The following is a 21,470-nucleotide window of genomic DNA, read 5'->3' on the forward strand; positions in this document are numbered from 1 at the left end:
TTAGTCCATATTGTCTTAAATGAATATATAAAATGTCCTACTGGGACTCCGAACAGTGTTTTAGTGATGGAGGGATGGATACAGTGATAAATCAATAAAGCAGCGATTTCCATTGTTTGCCACTAGATGTCATTGTAGGATTACTTTGTTCTGTGTCGTATCAGCATTTAGACCATAATATATAATTTTAGACCAACCTTTATACCTTGTTACCTCTTAAGACCTTTGAGTTGTAAAAAAGTTTAATTGGAAAGAAGGAAAAGAATGACATGCAAAAGATGTTGTCAGTGGATATAAAAGAATCAGTAAAAGAAATGGAAAAGGGGCTTTCTGAACTGGAATAGGTAGCGTCACTGTTACAGTGTTGTAGAATCAGTATATTTGCTCTGTATCTAAGCAGACAAAATGTTTCTTAAGCTTAAAGTTGACACTTTAGCCAGAGTGTCATCGCTTCAATTGAAATCCGCTTTGCTGCGATGCACTGCTAAAGTAAAATTAATGTCACTATCTGGATAATGTCTTTAGGGTTTCAATAAATTCGAGGGGTCTTGCATTTCTGTAACACAAAATCATTTGTTTTAGACTTTAATCTTTTCTTTTTCTCCTGTAATCATGAAGGCCAGCCTATAATACACATCTTCCTTCCAATAAAACAATCTGAGAAGTTTTACAACCCAGCCACAGACAAAAACAACTTGTCATGGGGGGTTGTAAATGGACATAACTTCGGTTTAAAAGAGTGTCATGTGTTGCACAGATTGTAAAGCCCTTTGTGGCAACTGTTTTATGTGTGAATATAAATTTAATTTAATTTACTAGACATTTCTGTTGAGCTTTCTTGCATATTCCTAAAGCAGTTTTCACTCTCTCTCTCTCTCTCTCTCTCTCTCTCTCTCTCTCTCTCTCTCTCTCTCTCTCTCACACACACACACACACACACACACACACACACACACACATGATTTGTTGTGCCGTGTTATTTTGTAGGAATCTGAAAGTTGGCACGTTGACCTCATTCTTTCATTTCAAATGCAATACATTAATTGCCACTGTGACTGTTTTTCTGGATTTCACCATTGAGCCAAAAACATGTATTTTATTCATCTGACTGGAACTAATAAACTTCTACTCTTTGTTCTCTAAATGGTTTGAAAATCATTAGCAGGACCTGACAGGACTCTTCAAGAGGGATCAGCATTTTACCTTTTTCCACTCTTGAAATTACTAACCTTGTGTATAATGGTTTATCCTGAGAAACTCAGTCCATTCTTCAGATTGATGGTGTGCATGTTCATTCCTCCCCTTAACATTACAACACTTTGGATAGTTTGTGCCAGATTTCATCCCTCCCATTCCTTGTTGCTTATGTCAGGGTGTAAACCTCAGGCTACATTAATTCATTCCTTGGCCATTCAAAAGACTCACTAAACAATCACAGATGTTGTGTATCAGTCTTTGGGACAAAAACAGCCTGAGTTCATTTTAAAACCTTTGTTTGTTCTTAAAACAGCAAGATAAAACGATGTATCTGACAAACTGTTTCAATGCACATGTATGATTGCATGATGTTTAGATGTTTGGAGCATTTTGAGTTTAAAATTCAAGTCTGGCTGGTCCCGTTCAGGACATTGTAAAATGGCTCATAAATTCCAATAGCATGTCACCTCTTACTGCATTCAGACTCACTGACTTGAAATATTTCGAAGAACACAAAGCTGCAAATTAACACTTTACCGAAGTAAGTATAATCCAGCATTGAAACTTCATTTTTACTTTTTTGTAAGTAGGTTACATAAAAGTCCTGCTTTCTCTTTCCAGCATGCCTGTCTGGTGTTTGCACTTGTAAGTCAGTGACAGAGTCTCAGCCAGACTACAGTGTGTTTGACGTTCTTTGGGGCAAGTTTCCTTCAATTACTCCACAGACCCTGACGGAAAATCCTTGCTCCCGACTCCGCTGTAACCGGGCCAGTAAAAAGCGATTCACATCGCTTCTAACAGACTGCAGTCAACGACTCATTCTTTCCGACCACTTCAGGCGACGGAGGAGCGTCGCAGCACTCACAGACTGCTTCGTCGCTGTGGTTTCTTTACAAGGTAAGACAATTACATATACACAAGACATGAGTGAAAATTATGCAAGGTATTGAGGAAAAGGATGTTTTTTTATGAGATAAAAACGTTGCAGGGATCAGGAGTTCCGGATTAGCTGTGAGGCTTCTTAACTTTCTACTGCGGGCAAACCACGAAGCTGACAAAATGAGAGTAAAGCCTCCGGACATAATATAAGAAATGAAGCATAACCTACATTTCTGCTTCAGCCTTTTTGGAGATGTATAAGCTACTGTACCGAAAACATGTAATTTGTTCTTGATGGAGAAACATGTGGCAGTAGTGTAGCTGCAATTAAAAGTAACAGATTTTATATTTTATTTTGAAGGTAAAATCTCACTGTGCCTATTGACACAGTTATATGCCTATTAAAAGTCTCACTGCTATTCTTAACTTTATAAATAACAAGTTGAAATGTATTGAGCCATCAAAATCTCCATCCCTGCACATGCAAATTATAGTCTGTCTGGAAACTGCATGGGATTGTGCGTTTATTTGTATTTATTAGATTTAGGTTAGATATCATGGCTCATTAAAAAATGTTTGATTTAAATAGTGTGAAAATGTAGATAGAGGTTGTGATAGACCTGTTGTGTGAAAAAAAGGAAAAGATTACAGTGGAAAAAATGTGTAGTTGATAAGGTCTGTCATGATGCCAACCAAATGGCCTTTCCAACCATTACAGCTGTGTGTGTGTGTGTGTGTGTGTGTGTGTGTGTGTGTGTGTGTGTGTGTGTGTGTGTGTGTGAGTGTGCACATTTGCGTGTGTCAATATGAATACTGCTCCACAAGTTTGATCTAGCCTTCATGTTTCAGCCAGTTTGGAGATGCTCCAGGGGGCAGTGAGCAGGGCTGTTCTCTGCCTCCTGCTGGGGGTCTGTTTCCCAGCAGAGGGTGCAGGGGCAGCAGGGCCTCTTCCTACTTTACCCCCTGAACCTCCCGATTGGGAGTGGGGTTCTGGATCATCTCTTCTGCACCTGCTCCACAGCTTCCCTGCTGACAGCCCCTTCATAACAGAGACCCCAGGGAAACCAGTCAACTGCACCCAGCGCTTCTGGTTACCGCCATCCTCTGCAATCTGCTGGGAAAACATAGCCGGACCCGAGGAGTTTGCCAGGTCCCGTCTGCTCGTCCTCCAGAACAGAGCTGCCCTGCAGGCTGTGTCCACCACCAGCGGGGTGGAGGAGGGAGGGGTCTCCTACGAACTTCAAGCCAGAGAGGAGGTCCAGGGGATCCACTCAGACCACCTGAGTGTGGAAGAGACTATGCAGACCATGGAGACGGTGTTTGCCTCTCTGAAGGAGACAAGGAAAGAGGGGAAGGAGCAGGGAGTCCTCACAAGGTGGGCATTGGTCTATGGACTATTTGATGAATTTAATAACCTAAGGGATCCTATAATTCATTTATTAAAAAAACTGTAATGTAGTAACTGAAGAAGTGTGAATAAAGTGAACCTCTGATTTCTTATTTAAAGATGTAGGAACAGGATCAAGCTGGCTTTTTTGTTTTGTTGTTGTTGCATATTTATATCTATATACATACATTAGAACCGTATTTTACAGAGACCAGTCACAAAACAAAGTTATAAGCCCTACTGTACAGAGACAAATAAATTAAGTTTCTGGTAAATTCTGATCCAAGGCCAGCTGTGGGATTATTCCTTAATCATTGTTAGTGAGGCAGTCAGGAACTCTGGATCAGTGTTACTTGTTTGGTCTAAACATAACGCTGCTTGAATGCCAAAGAAGACAGAGTGGAAACAGCATCCAGACAAACAGTTAAGTAATTTCAAATGTTTTCCAACAGTCATCTGTCTGGACATCTGGCTGAGACGAGGCTCTGCCACTAACAGCTGCAGAGAATTAATGCAATTCAGTGCCTTTTCTCTATTAGATGTGAAAGAACAGACTTTTATTTGATAGAATCGCATGCAAAGTCGTGTGTAAATGTGTGAAAAAAACTGTGGTTTGTCATCCTTTTCAGCATGAAGGAGCATCTCGCCAACACAAGAGACGCCATAGAAGGAAGAGAGCACATGGCAAACATCCTGGAGAGTCATTTTTCTAAATTAGAGAATACTTTGCTTAACATGCAGCTTCGACTGCACAAACTCATCCGGCAGTGACAGTAACAAGGAGCGGTTGTCCTATTTGTGCTGTATTTATATATTCATGTACATTATTATACAACAATGTAGTAAATGCATGCATGCTCAGGATTATGTTAGTAATAATCACCTTATGTCATCAAAGCGGCTAAAAGTAATGTGTAGATAAACCTCACACTATCAGGGAGATTTGATGCACATGTAGCTGTTACATCACGCTCTATATTTCCAGTTTGCAGACTTGTTCCACATGGAGATTTCATGGTCATGCTAGCAGCCTCTCGTAAAACCACAAGACATTTGTGAAGCTGGGAACGGAATAATTGACTTGTTTAACACATCATTCAACGTGAATAAACTGCATTTTCATACGCGTTTCTGTCTGTGGTTGTGGTGTAAAATACATGCAGAGCAACATGGATATCAGACAGCATGAACCTTTATTTTAATATCAAATCTAAACAAAGAACTTGTAAATGCTTTAGGACAATGATGATAAGGTGGTCAGCTGTTATATACACTTTAAATATTCACATCTATTGGGCCGATTGTAAATTTTCATTTGGAAAGATGCAGCATGTTCACTTGCTATGCTATAGTTAAGATGGGAAAAAAAGAAGAGGTATTTGTACTTTTGATTAGTTTAAACAACTTTCAAGTATTTATGATAAACTACTCACAACTAAAACATGACAATATCTTTTAAAGCTATCATGTATAACTTAGAATCAGTAATATCGACATATTTCACTTTGAAATTAATGTTTGACATCACCTGAAAAATAAAATGTTCACCCAATCATAACTCAGGAGCCGAGACATCTGTGCACCAGCTGTGAGGAATATTATTTCTTGGTCCGCTACATGGAGTTAGCCCATAGAGAGCTGCAAGTTGTTAAGAGAAAACTATTCACTCCTCCTAATTGTTGTGCATGCAAAACAAGCACAATATTTATCAGACATTGCTACCAGAAAAAAGTCAAACATCAACATCTTGAGGCGTGATTGCATTGTGATTCATCTACGGCTGCTTTCTTTAGGCCATTGTTACAAATTTAGATTTCTGGCATCAAGTATTTATCTCAGACATACAGTACAACTTCTACGTTCCTTTAAGACTGTGTGTTTGAAGGTGATCTTTTGAGTCTTCACATTTTCCAATATGTGGCTTTACTTTCAGTTCAATGTCTACTAATGTCTTCCATTACCCCTACAGCTGAACTCTCTCAGTGTATTTGAAAGCATTGACAAAGTTTAGGATGTCTCTTCTGCCAGATCTCTCTTTGAATGACAGGACATGTATGTTTGATAACATCAGTCCAGACGTGAGATGCAGCCAATGTCCTTTTTAAAAGTCAGCAGCGTCGTCTTCTTCTTCTTCTTCTTCTTGCATTTGCTCCAAAGATTGAAGATAATCCCGAGCCAAGATCTTCTTAGGAAGGATATCTATAAAGAAAGAAACAGTTTACGGATAAACCGGACAACAGTATTTCCAAGAAGTAGTATTTTTCACACAGTGGCATCATAAACTAAAATATATTAGAGATTAGCACATAGTTGGTATACATTGCTAAAACTAATGCAATCGAATACAACAGTCCTGAGTGTAGAGTTTTTAGCAAAACATGGACTTCTAAGTATTTCTTTTCTGAAGTCAAAGATAAAGCCATGTGCTTAGTTTGTGGAGAACAGATCACAGGGTTTAAGGATTACAATTTGAATCTCCATTACGAGACAAAACACGTGAAGAAATACTAAAACTTGACTGATGCTGAGCGGACACGGACATCTGAGGCTTTGCTAGCTAAGCTGCAAAAGCAACACGTTCAGAAGATGTTGGTTCTCTTTGGATCCACCTACATATGTGAACAAACATTCTCCGTGATGAAGTTGAACAAATCCAGATCCTCTCTCACTGACGGTCACCTGTCAGCTGTCCTTCACATATCACCTCACACATTCAACCTGATTTCAGTGCACTCGCTCAAGCCCAACACAGACTAGATTACTCGCAGTAAACGGAAAATGAGGTAATTGGACTACAAACTCTAGTGATAAAAGTACAGTCAACCCTGTCAGTGTTTTACTATTTTTATATATATATATATATATATATATATATATATATATATATATAGACAGACATTAAATATATTTGTTTGGATCATTATTCATGCTGCAGATGTTTCAGGTGGAGCTTATTTTAACTCCTTTATACTCTGTTGTTCAGTTTGGGCAGTTAGGAAGGGTTTGGAATATTACAATGTGCAAAGTAACTAGTAACTAAAGCTGCCACACAAATGTAGTGGAGTGGAAGTACAAAGCTGAATAAAAAGGAAATACTCAAGTAAAGTACCTTGAATTTGTACTTAAGTACAGTACTTAAGCAAATATACTAGTTATATTCCACCACTGATCACTCACCACTCAGAGCTTATCAAAACCATACAATTTACTGCTTTTTATAAAGAGGTGGAATAATATAGAGCAGGATTGAGTTCAGTCTATTGGTCCGGCCCTCCACAACAGTCCCTGTTTCTCATGTGGCCCCTAGGGGAACATAACTACCCACCCCTGGTCTAATGTCTCAGCGGTAAAGAGTGAGCAGAGACCAACACTACATGCTGCAGAAGGTCCCTGTAGGTCCATCAGGCTGTAGCTGGGCCTCACCTGTTAGGAAGTGGAAGGTCTCCATCTCCTCTGCGGTGTTAGCCAGGTCGGTGTACGACAGAGAGTTGGTTTCTTTACCGGGGCCGTTGTTGAATGAAGCCACAGCCAGGTGCTGGACGAACAGCTCCTTCAACAACACAACACAACACAAAGTCAGCAAAAGGAGAAACTTAAAATGGGAAAATGGAGCAGCTATATTTACAGTTATCCGAGAGGCTAGCAGCGTGCTAATCGTAGACTGTGTGGAGCTAATCCCCCGTAGCAGATGAACGGGCTGAAAAGTTAGCAGCGCTCAGCATTAACTGCTGCTTACTGTCGCCTTGGTGGTGAGAAACAGAGCGTCCTGGTTGATGCTGGACACATCGGGGGAGCTCTTCATTATCAACCTCACTCTGGATATCGGGAGGGAGATGTTTTTTTTGTTCGTTGAAGATTGGTCGTCTTTGTCTGGAGTATTTTGAGACATCTTCATGAGGACTCTCACGGGGACAGACACACAGGCGGAACTTGGATTGTGTTTTGAACGGTGACGCGTTTCTTCTTCTTCTTCTTCACATTAACGGTAGTTGGCGGCCGTTTCACTGGATTACTGCCCCCTGCTGGAGTGGAGTCACAAACTACTTTTTGTGCAACATAATTATCACCAAAAACAAATGTCCCAATATTTATGTTATTGTCATATTTCGACTACTAGGTTACTTTCAGGTCAATAATATTACACGAATGTTACATGAATACATTGCTGACTGTTGTACTGAGCATTTTGTTTCCCCGTAAATATTTTTACTGTATTCCTTCATACTGGTTTTGTATCAATCAATTAATAAATACGTTTATATTGTGTCCAACAATAAAAGCTCAATGCACACGTTGAGTTCTGTCTCATCCAATCCAGTAGTGGCGCTTGACTAAGGAATCGCAAAACCACAGAAGAAGAGCCGATGTCAAAGAGACAACAGAAGAAGAAGAAAACGGTGGCGTTTGCAATGGCGGTGATTTGGCTGCGAAAATAAACAGTCCGGGTTGCAATTTGATGCTGTCGTAATTATCGCAATTGATCTGTTGTCACATCTGTCGCATAAAGGAAACATCTGTCTCTCTATTGGCGTCATAAGGAGTCACGTGTGGTGTTGGTGAGCGAGCAGCCATCGTCTGCTGTAGTTAACGTTCATTTCTTCGTTCCCTTAACGATGCCGCTGGGCTTGAAGCCATGCTGTGCTGTCTGCAAGACGACCTCTTCCTCGATGTGGAAGAAAGGGAACCAGGGAGAGATCCTCTGCAACAACTGCACAGGGAAGAGCTGCAGCAGCGGCGGCGGCGCGTCGGGACCCTCCATGTCCTCCATCACTCAGCCCAGCATTGGCGGAGGAAAGCAGGTACTGTATGTTTACTGTGTTTAAATGTGCCTTTTTACATGTGATGTTTCTCTTGGGTACAGCCCAGACTCTGTGGTTGTTTTAGAGGTCAACACAGCTGGGCAAATTGCGCTAATTCGAAACCTAAATACCCGGTTTGTGTTGCTTTTTAGTCCAAGCAGGAGATCCACAGGAGGTCTGCGCGGCTGAGAAGCACCAAGTACAAAGCTCCTGCGTCTGAGAAGAAGGTGTCAACAAAAGGAAAGGGGAGAAGACACATATTCAAGCTAAAAAATGTAAATATAAATGTAGATATTTCTCTTTTTATTGTGCTATTTATGTATGTATGTATTTGACCCGTGTGTGTGATCTCTTTCCTCAGCCAATCAAAGCACCAGAATCCGTTGCAACAATCATCACATCAGAATCTGTATTTTATAAGGTAAATAGCCTCATGTTTCTTCTCAATATCTAATTCACCTGAAACATTTCCTGATCTGTTTTCAGCATTTCTTCATCTTATTGCAGCTTCAACTATTTAAAGTTGTACTAAGCCTTCATCCAGTGATGCATGTTTCCTTATGTTTATACTTGGATCCTTAGGGTGTATACTACCAGACAGGAGATGTGATCAAGGTAACCGATGAGGAAGACGGGAAGCCGTACTATGCTCAGATTCGAGGATTTGTGCAGGACCAGTACTGTGAAAAGAGTGCGGCACTGACCTGGTTGATCCCCACACAGGCGAGCCCAAAGGACCTGTTTGATCCTGGGACATACATCGTTGGTGAGCAATGAGAGATTTAACATTTTTACCATTTTCAAGACGTGTATGTGACAAGTTACGAACAGTATGTATTTATATCAGGTCCGGAGGAAGATCTGCCCAGAAAGATGGAGTACCTGGAGTTCGTGTGTCACGCCCCCTCTGAATATTTCAAGTCCCGGAGCTCTCCGTTCCCCACCATCCCCATCCGACCAGAGAAAGGTTACATCTGGACCCACATCGGACCAACACCAGCCCTCCCCGTCAAAGAGTCTGTCAGTGGCAGTAGTTAACACCGCTGTGATATGGACTTAAAGTGTGTTGCTTTAAAACAGATGTATGTGTATTTATGTAATATAATGAAAACAAAAAATGGTTAACCACTGCCATTACTTCAGAAACCAGTTGTAAGTTGTTTACATATTACTTTTGTATTTAGTTATAAACAAAAAAAAAGCTCTTTTTCCACCACCACTTTCTGTGATTGTTTCAGAAAATGGTATTTATTCATTGATGGAGTTGTGGGCAATAGAGTTAGGCCCTTTTTATTTTATTTTCCTTTTTGTGAATTAAACTGTAAATATAGTAATGTGTATGTTAATTTATTATTACAACAATAAGATGTCTGCAAAGTTACGGTGATAGAAACAGTGAAGAACTGCAATTGCCATGCATGTTAAAAGAGTCACAGAGTGAGATTCTGCAGCACACCGTTGATCGGATGTGTGCACTGGATCTTCACCTCGTTCACAGCTGAGCTGTGTGAAGATGCTCTACGGTGGTGTCGTGTTCAGACTTTCTCATTAACGAGGGAGCTCCCCTTCTTCGCTCCTGGTCCGTCAACAAAATAAAGCCGAATAGCTGGTTCAAGTTAAAATCAAAAGATATTTAATCTCTAACAAAAGCAAATAGTTACAAACTGAATCACACTATGAAGTACAGAAAAATATATCTTATGAGATAGGGGTCTATTGCATTCCACCCAACAGGCTGGCGTATTCCAGTTAGTTGTAAAATGGTCAACAACAGAGCCCCCGATTTGCGGAAAAGCCTCAGGCTTTGTACTGCCTTAAAGTCCACCTCTTTCCATATGTCAGCAACACGTTTCGTTCAGGGATTGGCTGTGACTTCGATCTGCTCCAATGTGCAGTTTCAGAAATAAAATACAGTAGTAAAATGCAGAAATTGATTAATATCCTTGAATCTGGTTCAATCAAAGGCAGCAGCAAACATAGAAGCATAGTTTTTTTTACAAAAGCATAGTTTTTCTCACACTAGCTATAGGAAGAGGGAGATTGGGAGCTTGTATGTTCACGATAACCTTATCAAGAGACGTCTGACCATCTAATCTCGCTGTATTACAAGTAATGCTGTATCTTCTCAATGTGAATGTCATAATGCCATATCAATTACTGGCAGATAATATCGTTCACAGTTAGCCAGGCTATGACAGTAGATGTCCATTTGTTAAAAAAAACTAAAAAAATTAAATATCCAATATATTTTAATTAAAAGAAATATTATGAAAGTATTCTTAGTTGTATTATTTCATACATTCTACAGTTGGCCAGGTGGACAACATGTCTCAGTACAGTGATTTATTTAGGCTCTTTACCTGTGTACAAGTGGTTTTAATTCTATATTTTGCTTTTATACTATACATAGGCCTACTGTGGGATGCTATTCATATGTGATGAATATTTTCTTGTTGATACAAAGCCAAAGTTTATGGGTTGTTAAGTCCCATTAATACAAAAATATATATACATATATAAGAGGCCTTCCGGGATATGTTATCCTGGAGGACTCCTGAGGCAGTTGCAAGGTACCGACGGACCCATCCGGTCTAGATGTGTTTTGTGGACCTGGAGAAGGCGTATGACCGGGTCCCCCGGGAGATACTGTGGGAGGTGCTGCGGGAGTATGGGGTGAAGGGGGCCACTTCTGGGGGCCATCCAATCTCTGTATGCCCAAAGCGAGAGCTGTGTCCGAGTTCTCGGCAGTAAGTCGGACTCATTTCCGGTGAGGGTTGGCCTCCGCCAGGGCTGCGCTTTGTCACCAATCCTGTTTGTGGTATTCATGGACAGGATATCGAGGCGTAGTCGTGGGGAGGAGTGTTTACAGTTTGGTGGGCTGACGATTGCATCGCTGCTTTTTGCAGATGATGTGGTCCTGATGTCTTCATCGGGCTGTGACCTCCAGCACTCACTGGATCGGTTCGCAGCCGAGTGTGAAGCGGTTGGGATGAGGATCAGCACCTCTAAATCTGAGGCCACGGTTCTCAGCAGGAAACCGGTGGATTGCACACTCCGGGTAGGGAATGAGTCCTTACCCCAAGTGAAGGAGTTCAAGTACCTCGGGGTCTTGTTCGCGAGTGAGGGAACAATGGAACGTGAGATTGGCCGGAGAATCGGAGCAGCTGGGGCGGTATTGCTCTCTATCTACCAGGCAATCTTCGTTCCTACCCTCACCTATGGTCATGTGGACTGGGTCATGACCAAAAGAATTAGATCGCGGGTACAAGCGGCCGAAATGGGTTTCCTCAGGAGGGTGGCTGGCATTTCCCTTAGAGATAGGGTGAGAAGTTCGGTCATCCGTGAGGGACTCGGAGTAGAGCCGCTGCTCCTTTGCGTGGAAAGGAGCCAGTTGAGGTGGTATCCATCTGGTGAGGATGCCACCTGGGCGCCTCCCTAGGGAGGTGTTCCAGGCACGACCAACTGAGAGGAGACCCCGAGGGAGGCCCAGGACCAGGTGGAGGGACTATATCTCCAAACTGGCCTGGGAGCGCCTCGGGATCCCCCAGTCAGAGCTGGCTGATGTGGCCCGGGAAAGGGAAGTTTGGGGTCCCCTGCTGGAGCTGTTGCCCCCACGACCCGATCCCAGATAAGCGGTTGACGATGAGATGAGATGAGATGAGATATACATAATCAATCAAGTTGTTGACTTTTAATAGTTTTGCTTAGTTACACTGACATTCTGTGACTGTTCTTACTTCTTGTGGGGTTCACCAGAGCTTTGTGTAAATTATATATATATATATATATATATATATATATATATATATATATATATATATATATATATATATATATATATAGCCCAAACCTGAATGCTCTGCTATACCAAATTGTGAGAAAACGGAAAATCCAGAAGAAAGTATTTCCTATATTTTAAATACAAAATACATGTATTACATGTTACATTTTCTGGCACCAGTATTTTGTATTTTATTTTAATACATTTATTTGAGGGGTATTTTGTATTTTGTATCAAAATACATTTTGATGTATTTTTGCCCATCTCTGATGGTAGGCCAGAGACGTGCGGTCAGGGGAGGCAGGTGAGGCTAAGCCTCACCTGTCATCACGACAAGTAAAAAACAAATAATGCTAAAATAAAATAAATATTAATATTTATCTACTGATCTGTGCTATAAATGTAATTTATGTATGATTCCAATCATTTCAAGCATTTTTATAATCAAAATCGCTGAATTAGCGCATATCCTGTTCAAACAGAGGAGACAGTGAGGTGAGGCAGGACGAGCTGTTCCTCACCTCAGATTGCGCAATCACTCACTAACTGGGTTGAGCGCGTGCCTTGTGCTTTCTCATTGTTTGTCACCACTGTAATATTTGTAGACACTTTTATTATATGTCCTTTCTTTACATAGAATAGGTAATGTATTTCACGTATGTGTAGAACCTATTTAGTGTTGCTGATCTGACATTAAACCGCAGTAAAAAAGCACAGAGGAGGCAAACAGTACCTCTGCCTCAAAGAAGAGGGCGTGCGAGAGCCCACGGGTCGGGTTTATGCTTGTTCTGTTCTACAGTCCTCTTCTTCTTATATTTTGCTTTGACCACAAAAATGTAAGATTCTATAGCCAAGCTTAAAAATGTCTCAAAAAACAAGGAAATATGACCAAATCAACAGCAATTCAATGTCGGACAGGTAAAGTAACCTTATATGTGTTTGTTGTTCTCTTTATACATCCGTGGTTGTTACGCAGATTATTCGCGGGTGGCGCCCGCGAGCGCTTCGCTTCTGAAACGCTCCCAGTGGGGCAAGTCGGTGGGGCAGGTCGGTGGGGCACACGCTCCCCGGTGGAATCAAATATGTACCTTACCTATGTGTGTGTGTAAATAATGCTGACATAAAAACAACCAATAGTCAATGTGCAGGCTGCCAATTGAATGGTGATTTAAGTTACTATATTGGGTTCATATATTTGTAAATCTGATTTATGTAGTGTCAGTGCCTCACCAGCCACGAACCTCACTGCACGTCACTTGTAGGCAGTGTTGTTATTGCAATGCTTTTTGCAAATACTTTCAAAAGGTATGGAGCCAGCAGCTCAGAAAACATCTTGTAAAATCCAGAGGTGATCCCATCATTCCCTGGTGACTTATTATTTTTTAGATGATTTATGGCACATAAATCATCGGCTGCACCCGCACATAGGGTCGCGATGCGAAACCACAGCGCTAGACTGCTACCTACTGGGCATAGGTAGAAATACATTTCTGGGGAAGTTTTATTATGATTACCAAAATCACAGAAATTCGTTGTATCGAATATTAATCAAATAAAGAAAGATGTGACCATACATTATGTGTACATAAGCAGCTTTTGTTTCCTCTCTGTATCGATTTTTGTTCATGTCCTTTTCTGTTTTCCCTTTAAATGCCAGGGGGTTAAGAAACAATGTAATTTGCTAAACAGCTAAAAACTGATTTCGGATTTTTTCAAGAATCGCACTCACTCATAAAGGATTGTAATTTTTGGAAATCATAATGGGGCAATGGCATTTGGCTGCCTTTGTCTACACTGCCTACAAGCAGAGATGGGCAAAAATACATCAAAATCTATTTTGATACAAAATACAAAATACCTCTCAAATAAATGTATTAAAATAAAATACAAAATACTGGTGCCAGAAAATGTAACAAAATACAATACATGTATTTTGTATTTAAAATATAGGAAATACTTTCTTCTGGATTTTCCATTTTCTCACAATTTGGTATAGCAGAGCATTCAGGTTTGGGCTATATATATATATATATATATATATATATATATATAATTTACACAAAGCTCTGGTGAACCCCACACAGAGGAAGAACAGTCACAGAATATCAGTGTAACTAAGCAAAACTATTAAAAGACAACAACTTGATTGATTATGTATATATTTTTATTAATGGGACTTAACAACCCATACACTTTGGCTTTGTGTCAACAAAAAAATATTCATCACATATGAATAACATCACACATTAGGCCTATGTATACTATAAAAGCTAAATATAAAATTAAAACCAGTTGTACACAGGTAAAGAGCCTAAATAAGTTACTGTACTGAGACATGTTGTCCACCTGGCCAACTTTAGAATGTATGAAATAATAAAACTAAGAATACTTTCATAATATTTCTTTTAATTAAAATATATTGGATATTTAATGTTTTTTAGTTTTTTTTAACAAATGGACATCTACTGTCATAGCCTGGCTAACTGTGAACTATATTATCTGCCAGTAATTGATATGGCATTATGACATTCACATTGAGAAGATACAGTATCACTTGTAATACAGCAAGATTAGATGGTCAGACGTCTCTTGATAAGGTTATCATGAACATACAAGCTCCCAATCTCCCTCTTCCTATAGCTAGCTACTCCACTGATAAATTAACTTGCTAAACACTTGCTATGCACTAGCCTAGACAGCATGCTAGCGTCATTAGCATGTTAGCATTGATCGCTAGCTTGATATTATAACCATCACTATGTATATACAATAGGCTATGTAGCCAAACCCAGACATAAATTATACATCAAGCTAGTTGACATCTGTCACACTCAGATCAAATATTTACCTTGACAATCTGTTGAACTTGAAGATCTGAAGACTGAACTTATGAACTGTTTTTTGATTCATGGAGAAAGTATTTTGCTTATTTTAAATACAAAATTACTCCACTCTTAAGTATTTTGTTACAAATTACGATATATTTTTTATCGGCCCAATCAAATACAAATTACAAAATACTCATACTAATTGAAATACGTATTTCAAATACAAGTAATAGAAGTACTGCCCATCTCTGCCTACAAGCATCAGTCTTATACCGAAACCCCCCAAAAAATTGCTTATTCTTGACAATTGGAGGCAGTTTAGTTTAATCAATAATGATCATAACTTGTGCTGTTCTGCTCATTTTCCTAGAGAAGTTTGCTGAGCGTTATTACCTTATCTACAGCTGGTCACGCTTGTCGCTTGTCGAAGGAAGTGCGCAGGCGTGAAGCCTCTCGCTCTGCCGCTTTACTCTTGGATATCTCACTTCAAAAGATTCACTTCGCCTGTGGTCGAATATCTGCGGTAGTGTCCCGGTGCGCTTCTTGCACAAATGTCACATTTATTTCCCTCTCATGGATCGGACATCATGAACTTTTCTTGATCAAACCATCAGGCAGGAGAATGGGAAAATTCCAGTCCAAACTGGGTGAGGTGTTTAATGACATCACAATGTTTTAAAAAAAGATTAAATCGCCTCTGATTTGCGTTATATTCTCTTTTCTCTCATTGTTTGGACAGTTTCGAAACGCAGACAGAGTCCTGAAGGTAAGCCAGTCACCACAGAAACTGTACAGACATCTACTTCTTGTTTGAGTTATTTCATGTGTTCACAAATATGTTTATGTTCTACAGGTGGTAGTTTGGTTTCCAATGTGCTGACCTGTCAAAGCGAGCTGGAGCGCATCCGCATCCACAAAACCAAACTGACAGAGGTAGACTTTTTTTTTAATGATTAATGCATATTTAGTTTATATAATAGCCGACATCTTAATGGTATAACACTTACATACGCAAGTAAAACTCCCACCTCAGGGAAAGAGATCCCACGATGCTTATGTGGTTTTATTTGACACTGTAATGGTCTGTTGTTGATAGATCACCAGAAAGACTCGACAATGTGATGGAAGGGAACTTGAAATCACCTGAAACTATGCACATGTTTATTCACATCCAGACGATAGAGATTGTATTGATAAGATAGCCAATAATTTAGATAATTTAAAGATATAATGATAATCTGAGAGGATGTGGGGGAACTTGTTTTTCTTTTATGAATCAAGCGAAGAAATGACCGGATCTGACTTTAAATGGATTATATCTACACATACACACAATACATATTTGAGGGCAAATTTCTCCTCCAGAACATCTTCTTAAATGTATGAGAGTTTTATATATATACATTTTGTGAAAGTATATTTCCATTCTGACGAAAGAAGCAATAAAAACACTCATACTGGTTTCATGCCAGTTCAGCCAGTTTTGGGATAAATCGTATTTGCTCACATCACATCCAAGAGACATAAAAGATGTTTGGAGGTAGTCGTGTGTTTATTCTTCCGCTCTTTACTCCTCCTTCTCTATAAAGAGACTTCCAAGTCTATGAAGTGCAACACAGCCACCCCCCTCCAAACAGCAAGGTCTTTATATCCAGCTGAAAAAAAAAGTCTCCACATCTGGTACTGCTTTCCTTCTCCAGTCAGACAGACTGTGAGAGGGGGAGAGGAAAAAGATGTGGGGAGCGGGTGTTTGGTGGGTGTTTGATTGCATAAATGGCATCACATGTAGACCGTTGGCATTAATGAAGCATTCACGTTACTGTTGAAGAGAAAATGTCCTCTTCATTACGTTTTATTCAACGGAGACTGTGAAAACAGTCACATACTGTTCTATTAACCATAACCATTTCATGAAACCAGATTATGTGGTGAAAGTGAATCACAGATGTTTAATGCCCTTTCAAAGATCCCATGGGTTGCTTGTAAAAACAGTAAATTATGTAAATGTAAAATTATAAAAACAACCAACATGCCATTTTCACTTTTCTTCAGCCTGTTTGATCTTTTAGCTCAACTGCAAAAGTCATGAGATTTTGTGTGAGTTATTGCCAATGTTGTTGTTTTGAGGTTTATGAAGTGTTTGGGTGTAAGGTCTGGAATGTTCCACAATTTTGAAAAAGATGTTGACTCTGCCAAGTTGTTTAAAAGGTTGTGGTGGAGTTTCTGTGCTAATGGCAGAGATCTTCCTGCGATTCGATTTTCCGACCTAATGCAGTTTGAATCTCCATGACGCCACCACTGTAAACTGCAAACGGCAAAGACATAATAATTTATGAGATATTTTAAATTGTATTCTGTCTGCTTTTGGTCTTACATGAACCTTCTTTTTGTGTTCTCGATATGAAATCCATAACATTACATTTTAAGAGTTTTCCACAGATAAAAGAAAAAATGACACTTTAAAAACGATTGCTAAGATGAATGTGAAAATGTAAAATAAAAGCAAAGATAGTTAGAGAAATGTTTGTTTTTTGTATTCTTGTTTGTTAAGATAACCAGTGACACATAAAATGTGCTCCAGCTCTAAAACACTAAATACACACAGACCCATTAACTGAATATTTACCTGTCAAATAGCTGTGACTCAGGTGTCGACAACATCACTTTCTCAAGAAACACAAACCTGTTTGCGGTAATCTCTGGATTTTGTATGAGTGTGTGTGTGTGTGTGTGTGTGTGTGTGTGTGTGTGTGTGTGTGTGTGTGTGTGTGTGTGTGTGTGTGTGTGTGTCTGTCTATGTTTTTCTGTCTTGAGTGTGCACACGTTACTTCAAGTGTTGAAAAGGTTGTTTTTTTGTGATTATACTTTAGCTAAAATCCACCCAAGAATACCCAATTTGTTCCATTATTTCCCTGTTTTATTTGAAAACCACTCCAGAATTAGCAGTTTTCTTACTGGTGTGATAAGATTTTTTTCTACGATTACTTTGAGCTTTTCTATAACATTGCTTCATAATTCATATACTGTATTATCGACACTTAAAACCAAAGTCACTGCAGCTTGTTGCCATTACTATGAGAGTACTGAAGTCACCAGAGCATCATGTCTCCATGTTTGCGTCCCCACAGTGAAACTTCCTGTCCAGGTATCAAGTTATCAGAAAGGCTGTTCGACATTCTTGCCGAGACAAAGGCGGCTACTGTTGTGCTGACATTTGAAACTCTTATGATATCGGGACGGATGCATGGCAGGCTGATGTATAATGAGGGTGTAAAACAGAATACTGATGCCATCGTGTGCACACATTTCTGCTACCTGCACCATCTCTTCCACTTTCCACCCTCTTTCCCCTGAAATCTAACCCAGCATCAAAGCCTCATAGCAGGCAGAGCGTGGCAGGCAAAGAGACGAGGGTGTTGAGAGAGATTGGTGTGTGTGTGGGTGTGAGGGCGCGTACTCATCTGCATCTGCCCGAGCATCAGTGTGACGTTAGTGATGGATTGTTGTGGTGACAGATAAGAAGAGTCTTGTTGGCGCTTTCAGTTCTCTTTTGCTTTGCAGAGCAGACTGGTTTCTACCTGAGAGAGGAGCGAGTATACTCTGATCGGATGTTTTTTTTAAATCACAGAAATGGATATAAATCTTAAGGTTCGATAGTTTTATAATGGACCGAAGTTTTATAGTTAACTAAAGCATTTAAATAGGTTGGTGCTGCATCCCACTGGCTGGAATTTATTGTCTGCAGTAAATCTGGCTTCATGATTTTACATTTAATTATCATATGAAACTTCAGGGACATGTCAGTTACATAGGACAGTGGAGAAAAGCTCAAGATGTCAACAGTTTAAGGAGGACAACCAACTAGGAAATGCCCAAACCTCCTTTTCTCGCTCCTTTGCTGTCCTATTGCCTCACTTTGAATATTTCTGTAGGGAAATGAAAAAAAGATTCACATCACTGCTCCATCTGATCAAATATGTTGAAAATGTAATTTTCTTGACAGAAGTCGAAGGAGAGTCATTGACAGTTTTTTTTTTAGAAAAACACAAAAACCACAGATGTTCAGCATTGCTCACATCTGGAGACCAATCCTCACACTCATGGGACATGAAAAGCTCCTAATTGCTTCATCTTTTCTTCCCCTCTCCCTCTCTTACATATGTGCTCTCTGTTGATTTACACTCAGTCACTCTTTTCACAGAACTTGTACGTAGAATTGAGGACAAACAGGTCGGACCGTAACTGCAACCTTAAAGGTGAGTAGAGAACTGCTACAACATGCACCTTACTGACATTTCTCACTTTCTATGTATTCTAAAGGGCTTGATTGTTATCGTGTAGATGTTGTACATTATCAGAGAGTTTTGATACAAAAGCTTTAATAGGCCACCTCTATTATTTACCAGGAGAAAAGGAAATAGTTAAACACATCTGTTCTATGTTTGTGTGGGAAAACTTCCACCTTTGGATTCTGTTAGTTTCCTCTTTGCTGCTCAACATTTATTGAAAACAGAGCTTAAAACAAGAAAGGTACAGTATGTGAACGCATTTATAATAATTAGCCTCAAACTGTGAGTCTGCTGGATAACAATGTTCATAGTCCAGCTCTGTGTGTGGTTTAGTGGTTCTGCCACCAAAGAAGACATCTAATGGAGGTAACAGCATCCACTTCCAGGTCAATAAACCAACCAAGAAGAGGAGCAGCCATGCTGATGTGAGTGTATATGTATCTCTATATTGAAGTACCAGATAGGTGACATTCTTGTGTGTCTGTATAATTATAGTACTGACTCTTTGTAAAGTTACACATCTGATACTAATCAACAATGTATTTTAATCACACATTGAGGTTTTACCGGTTTTGAAGGCCCTATGGGTCAACTCACACAACTTAAATCGCTGTAAACTTTAATTCTACATAAGCTACAGATATGCTGTTAAATCTTTATTGTAGCAGTGATAATGTTGTTTTCCTGACGATGTGTGCAGGTACAGGTCACAGAGTGTAACATGGTGCCTGATGAGGACACTCAGCAGGAGTGGGTCTTCACACTGTACAACTTTGACAACAGTGGCAAGGTCACCAAAAAAGTAGGTTTCTTTCATGCATATTGTTCAAATGAAGCACTGTTTCATCTTGGCCTGTACACAGTGTGTATATGCATTTGTGTGTGTGTGTGTGTGTGTGTGTGTGTGTGTGTGTGTGTGTGTGTGTTCTGCAGGACATGACCAGTATGATGCACTCCATGTATGAGGTTCTAGAGGCATCAGTCAAGCCGCCGCACGGTGGCAACACACCCCTGAAGATAAAGCTAGTTGTTACTTCGTCAGCTGATCCGGAGAACATCTTACATATAGGTAAAGAGCCATTTTTATTGTGGCTCTAGTAACTGTAGACATACAGTAATTTGAGGGACAAACATTAAAGACATAGAGATTCTGTCAAGTGTCTGAACAGTGGTATTTAACTGCTGTGATGATAATGTCCCTCTCTCATTTAAACACAGCAACAGAGAAGGAGCAGAGTGCGTCTCAAGAGTCAGGAAACCCAGTAAGAAGATTTTATTGCGTGGATGAAAACATAGAGCGCAGAAACCACTACCTGGATCTAGCTGGCATTGAAAACTACACCTCCAAGTTTGACAATACAGGTAGAGAAACTACTCAATTGCTGTTGTGGTTTGTGCCGTATATAAACACTTAATTCCTAAAATTGAAGTTGTTTTTCTTCTTCACAGAATCTCTCTTGCAGGAACCCAGCCAGGATGCTCGCTCTGCTCTTAAGCACAACCCTGTGGTGGTCAGAGAGAACTACATTTCCCCTGAGTCTCCCAGAGGCCTTTCTATCCCTCATTCCCTGAAAAGCAAGGCTGTGTCAGCGGGGAAAGACAGGAATGGAGGACAGGGAAAGTCTTGCAGATTACACGGTCAACACCCTGCTTCATGGTGCCATCCTGCCCGGTCTCAGCCTGCAGCACATAGTGTCCTGCAACGTAGTCACAGCAAGAGGGTTCGCTCCAGGTTACAAGATGCCTCGCACCGTCGATCCACACTGGGGGGAGATAGGGAAATATTTTCCAACCTTCAGTCCTCTCGAGCCCAGAGACACGAGCACCACCACCACCATGAGCACCATCATCATCATCACCATCACCATCACCCTTCGTAAATGCATTTAAACACATGTGAGACAGGTGAGAAGAGGTGGTGTGTAGACTATCGACCTGAAATGTGATCGTTTTTGGAGGTCAAGTGCAACTCAGCAGGTCCTTGGATCACCTCATTTACTTTATATTCAGTGTGTAGTGGAATCGGGCTGAAGCACTGCTATCTAATGCAAACAAACCTGAAAAGATTACCTTCACTAAATCCAGGAAAGGTCAGTTAACGGTTTACTGAATTCTACCTCTATAGCCATTTAGATTGACAGGTTCCACTCAGGTAGATTTCCACTTGGCTTTGAAATTATTTAAATGCACATTTTGTAGAGATACATGTGGTTTGAATATACTAGAATTAATATACAGTATTTTTTTCAATGAAAGAGTATTTATTCTGATATAGTCACATTTTGGCTTCCTGCCCAAATATGTGTAACA

At 40.1% G+C, this 21,470-nt stretch overlaps 4 protein-coding genes across 4 annotated transcripts; 3 read left to right on the top strand and 1 right to left on the bottom strand.

The window, feature by feature from the left end:
• The first annotated feature begins 1,844 nt into the window (after nucleotides 1-1,844).
• si:ch211-57n23.1 (uncharacterized) lies at nucleotides 1,845-4,590 on the top strand. The gene is made up of 3 exons (XM_068728579.1): nucleotides 1,845-2,094; nucleotides 2,926-3,451; nucleotides 4,093-4,590. Exons 2-3 carry the CDS (start codon nucleotides 2,937-2,939, stop codon nucleotides 4,232-4,234), a joined length of 657 nt encoding a protein of 218 aa, XP_068584680.1. The 5' UTR covers nucleotides 1,845-2,094; nucleotides 2,926-2,936; the 3' UTR covers nucleotides 4,235-4,590.
• Nucleotides 4,591-4,637: 47 nt separating this feature from the next.
• chrac1 (chromatin accessibility complex subunit 1) lies at nucleotides 4,638-7,405 on the bottom strand. Its single transcript, XM_068728580.1, has 3 exons — nucleotides 7,200-7,405; nucleotides 6,887-7,013; nucleotides 4,638-5,662 (listed from the first exon to the last, which is right to left on the bottom strand). Exons 1-3 carry the CDS (start codon nucleotides 7,356-7,358, stop codon nucleotides 5,565-5,567), a joined length of 384 nt encoding a protein of 127 aa, XP_068584681.1. The 5' UTR covers nucleotides 7,359-7,405; the 3' UTR covers nucleotides 4,638-5,564.
• A 437-nt stretch (nucleotides 7,406-7,842) lies between these two features.
• gatad1 (GATA zinc finger domain containing 1) lies at nucleotides 7,843-10,423 on the top strand. The gene is made up of 5 exons (XM_068728578.1): nucleotides 7,843-8,262; nucleotides 8,415-8,537; nucleotides 8,624-8,683; nucleotides 8,845-9,028; nucleotides 9,110-10,423. Exons 1-5 carry the CDS (start codon nucleotides 8,077-8,079, stop codon nucleotides 9,298-9,300), a joined length of 744 nt encoding a protein of 247 aa, XP_068584679.1. The 5' UTR covers nucleotides 7,843-8,076; the 3' UTR covers nucleotides 9,301-10,423.
• Nucleotides 10,424-15,444: 5,021 nt separating this feature from the next.
• On the top strand, nucleotides 15,445-21,040 carry LOC137886259 (naked cuticle-like protein 3). The gene is made up of 9 exons (XM_068728625.1): nucleotides 15,445-15,518; nucleotides 15,611-15,637; nucleotides 15,725-15,804; nucleotides 19,073-19,127; nucleotides 19,494-19,585; nucleotides 19,867-19,962; nucleotides 20,094-20,229; nucleotides 20,379-20,522; nucleotides 20,610-21,040. Exons 1-9 carry the CDS (start codon nucleotides 15,494-15,496, stop codon nucleotides 21,038-21,040), a joined length of 1,086 nt encoding a protein of 361 aa, XP_068584726.1. The 5' UTR covers nucleotides 15,445-15,493.
• The last annotated feature ends 430 nt before the right edge of the window (nucleotides 21,041-21,470 follow it).

This window comes from Cebidichthys violaceus, unplaced genomic scaffold, assembly GCF_023349555.1.
Source record: "Cebidichthys violaceus isolate CVI_PGR_0920_01 unplaced genomic scaffold, fCebVio1.0.p SCAF_42, whole genome shotgun sequence".
Taxonomy (NCBI): Eukaryota; Metazoa; Chordata; class Actinopteri; order Perciformes; family Stichaeidae; genus Cebidichthys; species Cebidichthys violaceus.

Coding starts and splice junctions, on each gene's coding strand:
- LOC137886259 (XM_068728625.1), top strand. CDS start 15,494: ATGGGAAAATTCCAGTCCAAACTGG. Junction 15,805..19,072: donor ACAAAACCAAACTGACAGAG/GTAGACTTTTTT, acceptor CTCTTTTCACAG/AACTTGTACGTAGAATTGAG. Junction 20,523..20,609: donor CTCCAAGTTTGACAATACAG/GTAGAGAAACTA, acceptor TCTTCTTCACAG/AATCTCTCTTGCAGGAACCC.
- si:ch211-57n23.1 (XM_068728579.1), top strand. CDS start 2,937: ATGCTCCAGGGGGCAGTGAGCAGGGCTGTTCTCTGCCTCCTGCTGGGG. Junction 3,452..4,092: donor GAGCAGGGAGTCCTCACAAG/GTGGGCATTGGT, acceptor CATCCTTTTCAG/CATGAAGGAGCATCTCGCCA.
- chrac1 (XM_068728580.1), bottom strand. CDS start 7,358: ATGAAGATGTCTCAAAATACTCCAGACAAAGACGACCAATCTTCAACG. Junction 7,014..7,199: donor TTCTCACCACCAAGGCGACA/GTAAGCAGCAGT, acceptor GTGTTGTTGAAG/GAGCTGTTCGTCCAGCACCT. Junction 5,663..6,886: donor GACCTTCCACTTCCTAACAG/GTGAGGCCCAGC, acceptor CTTTCTTTATAG/ATATCCTTCCTAAGAAGATC.
- gatad1 (XM_068728578.1), top strand. CDS start 8,077: ATGCCGCTGGGCTTGAAGCCATGCTGTGCTGTCTGCAAGACGACCTCT. Junction 8,684..8,844: donor CAGAATCTGTATTTTATAAG/GTAAATAGCCTC, acceptor TTGGATCCTTAG/GGTGTATACTACCAGACAGG. Junction 9,029..9,109: donor TCCTGGGACATACATCGTTG/GTGAGCAATGAG, acceptor TATTTATATCAG/GTCCGGAGGAAGATCTGCCC.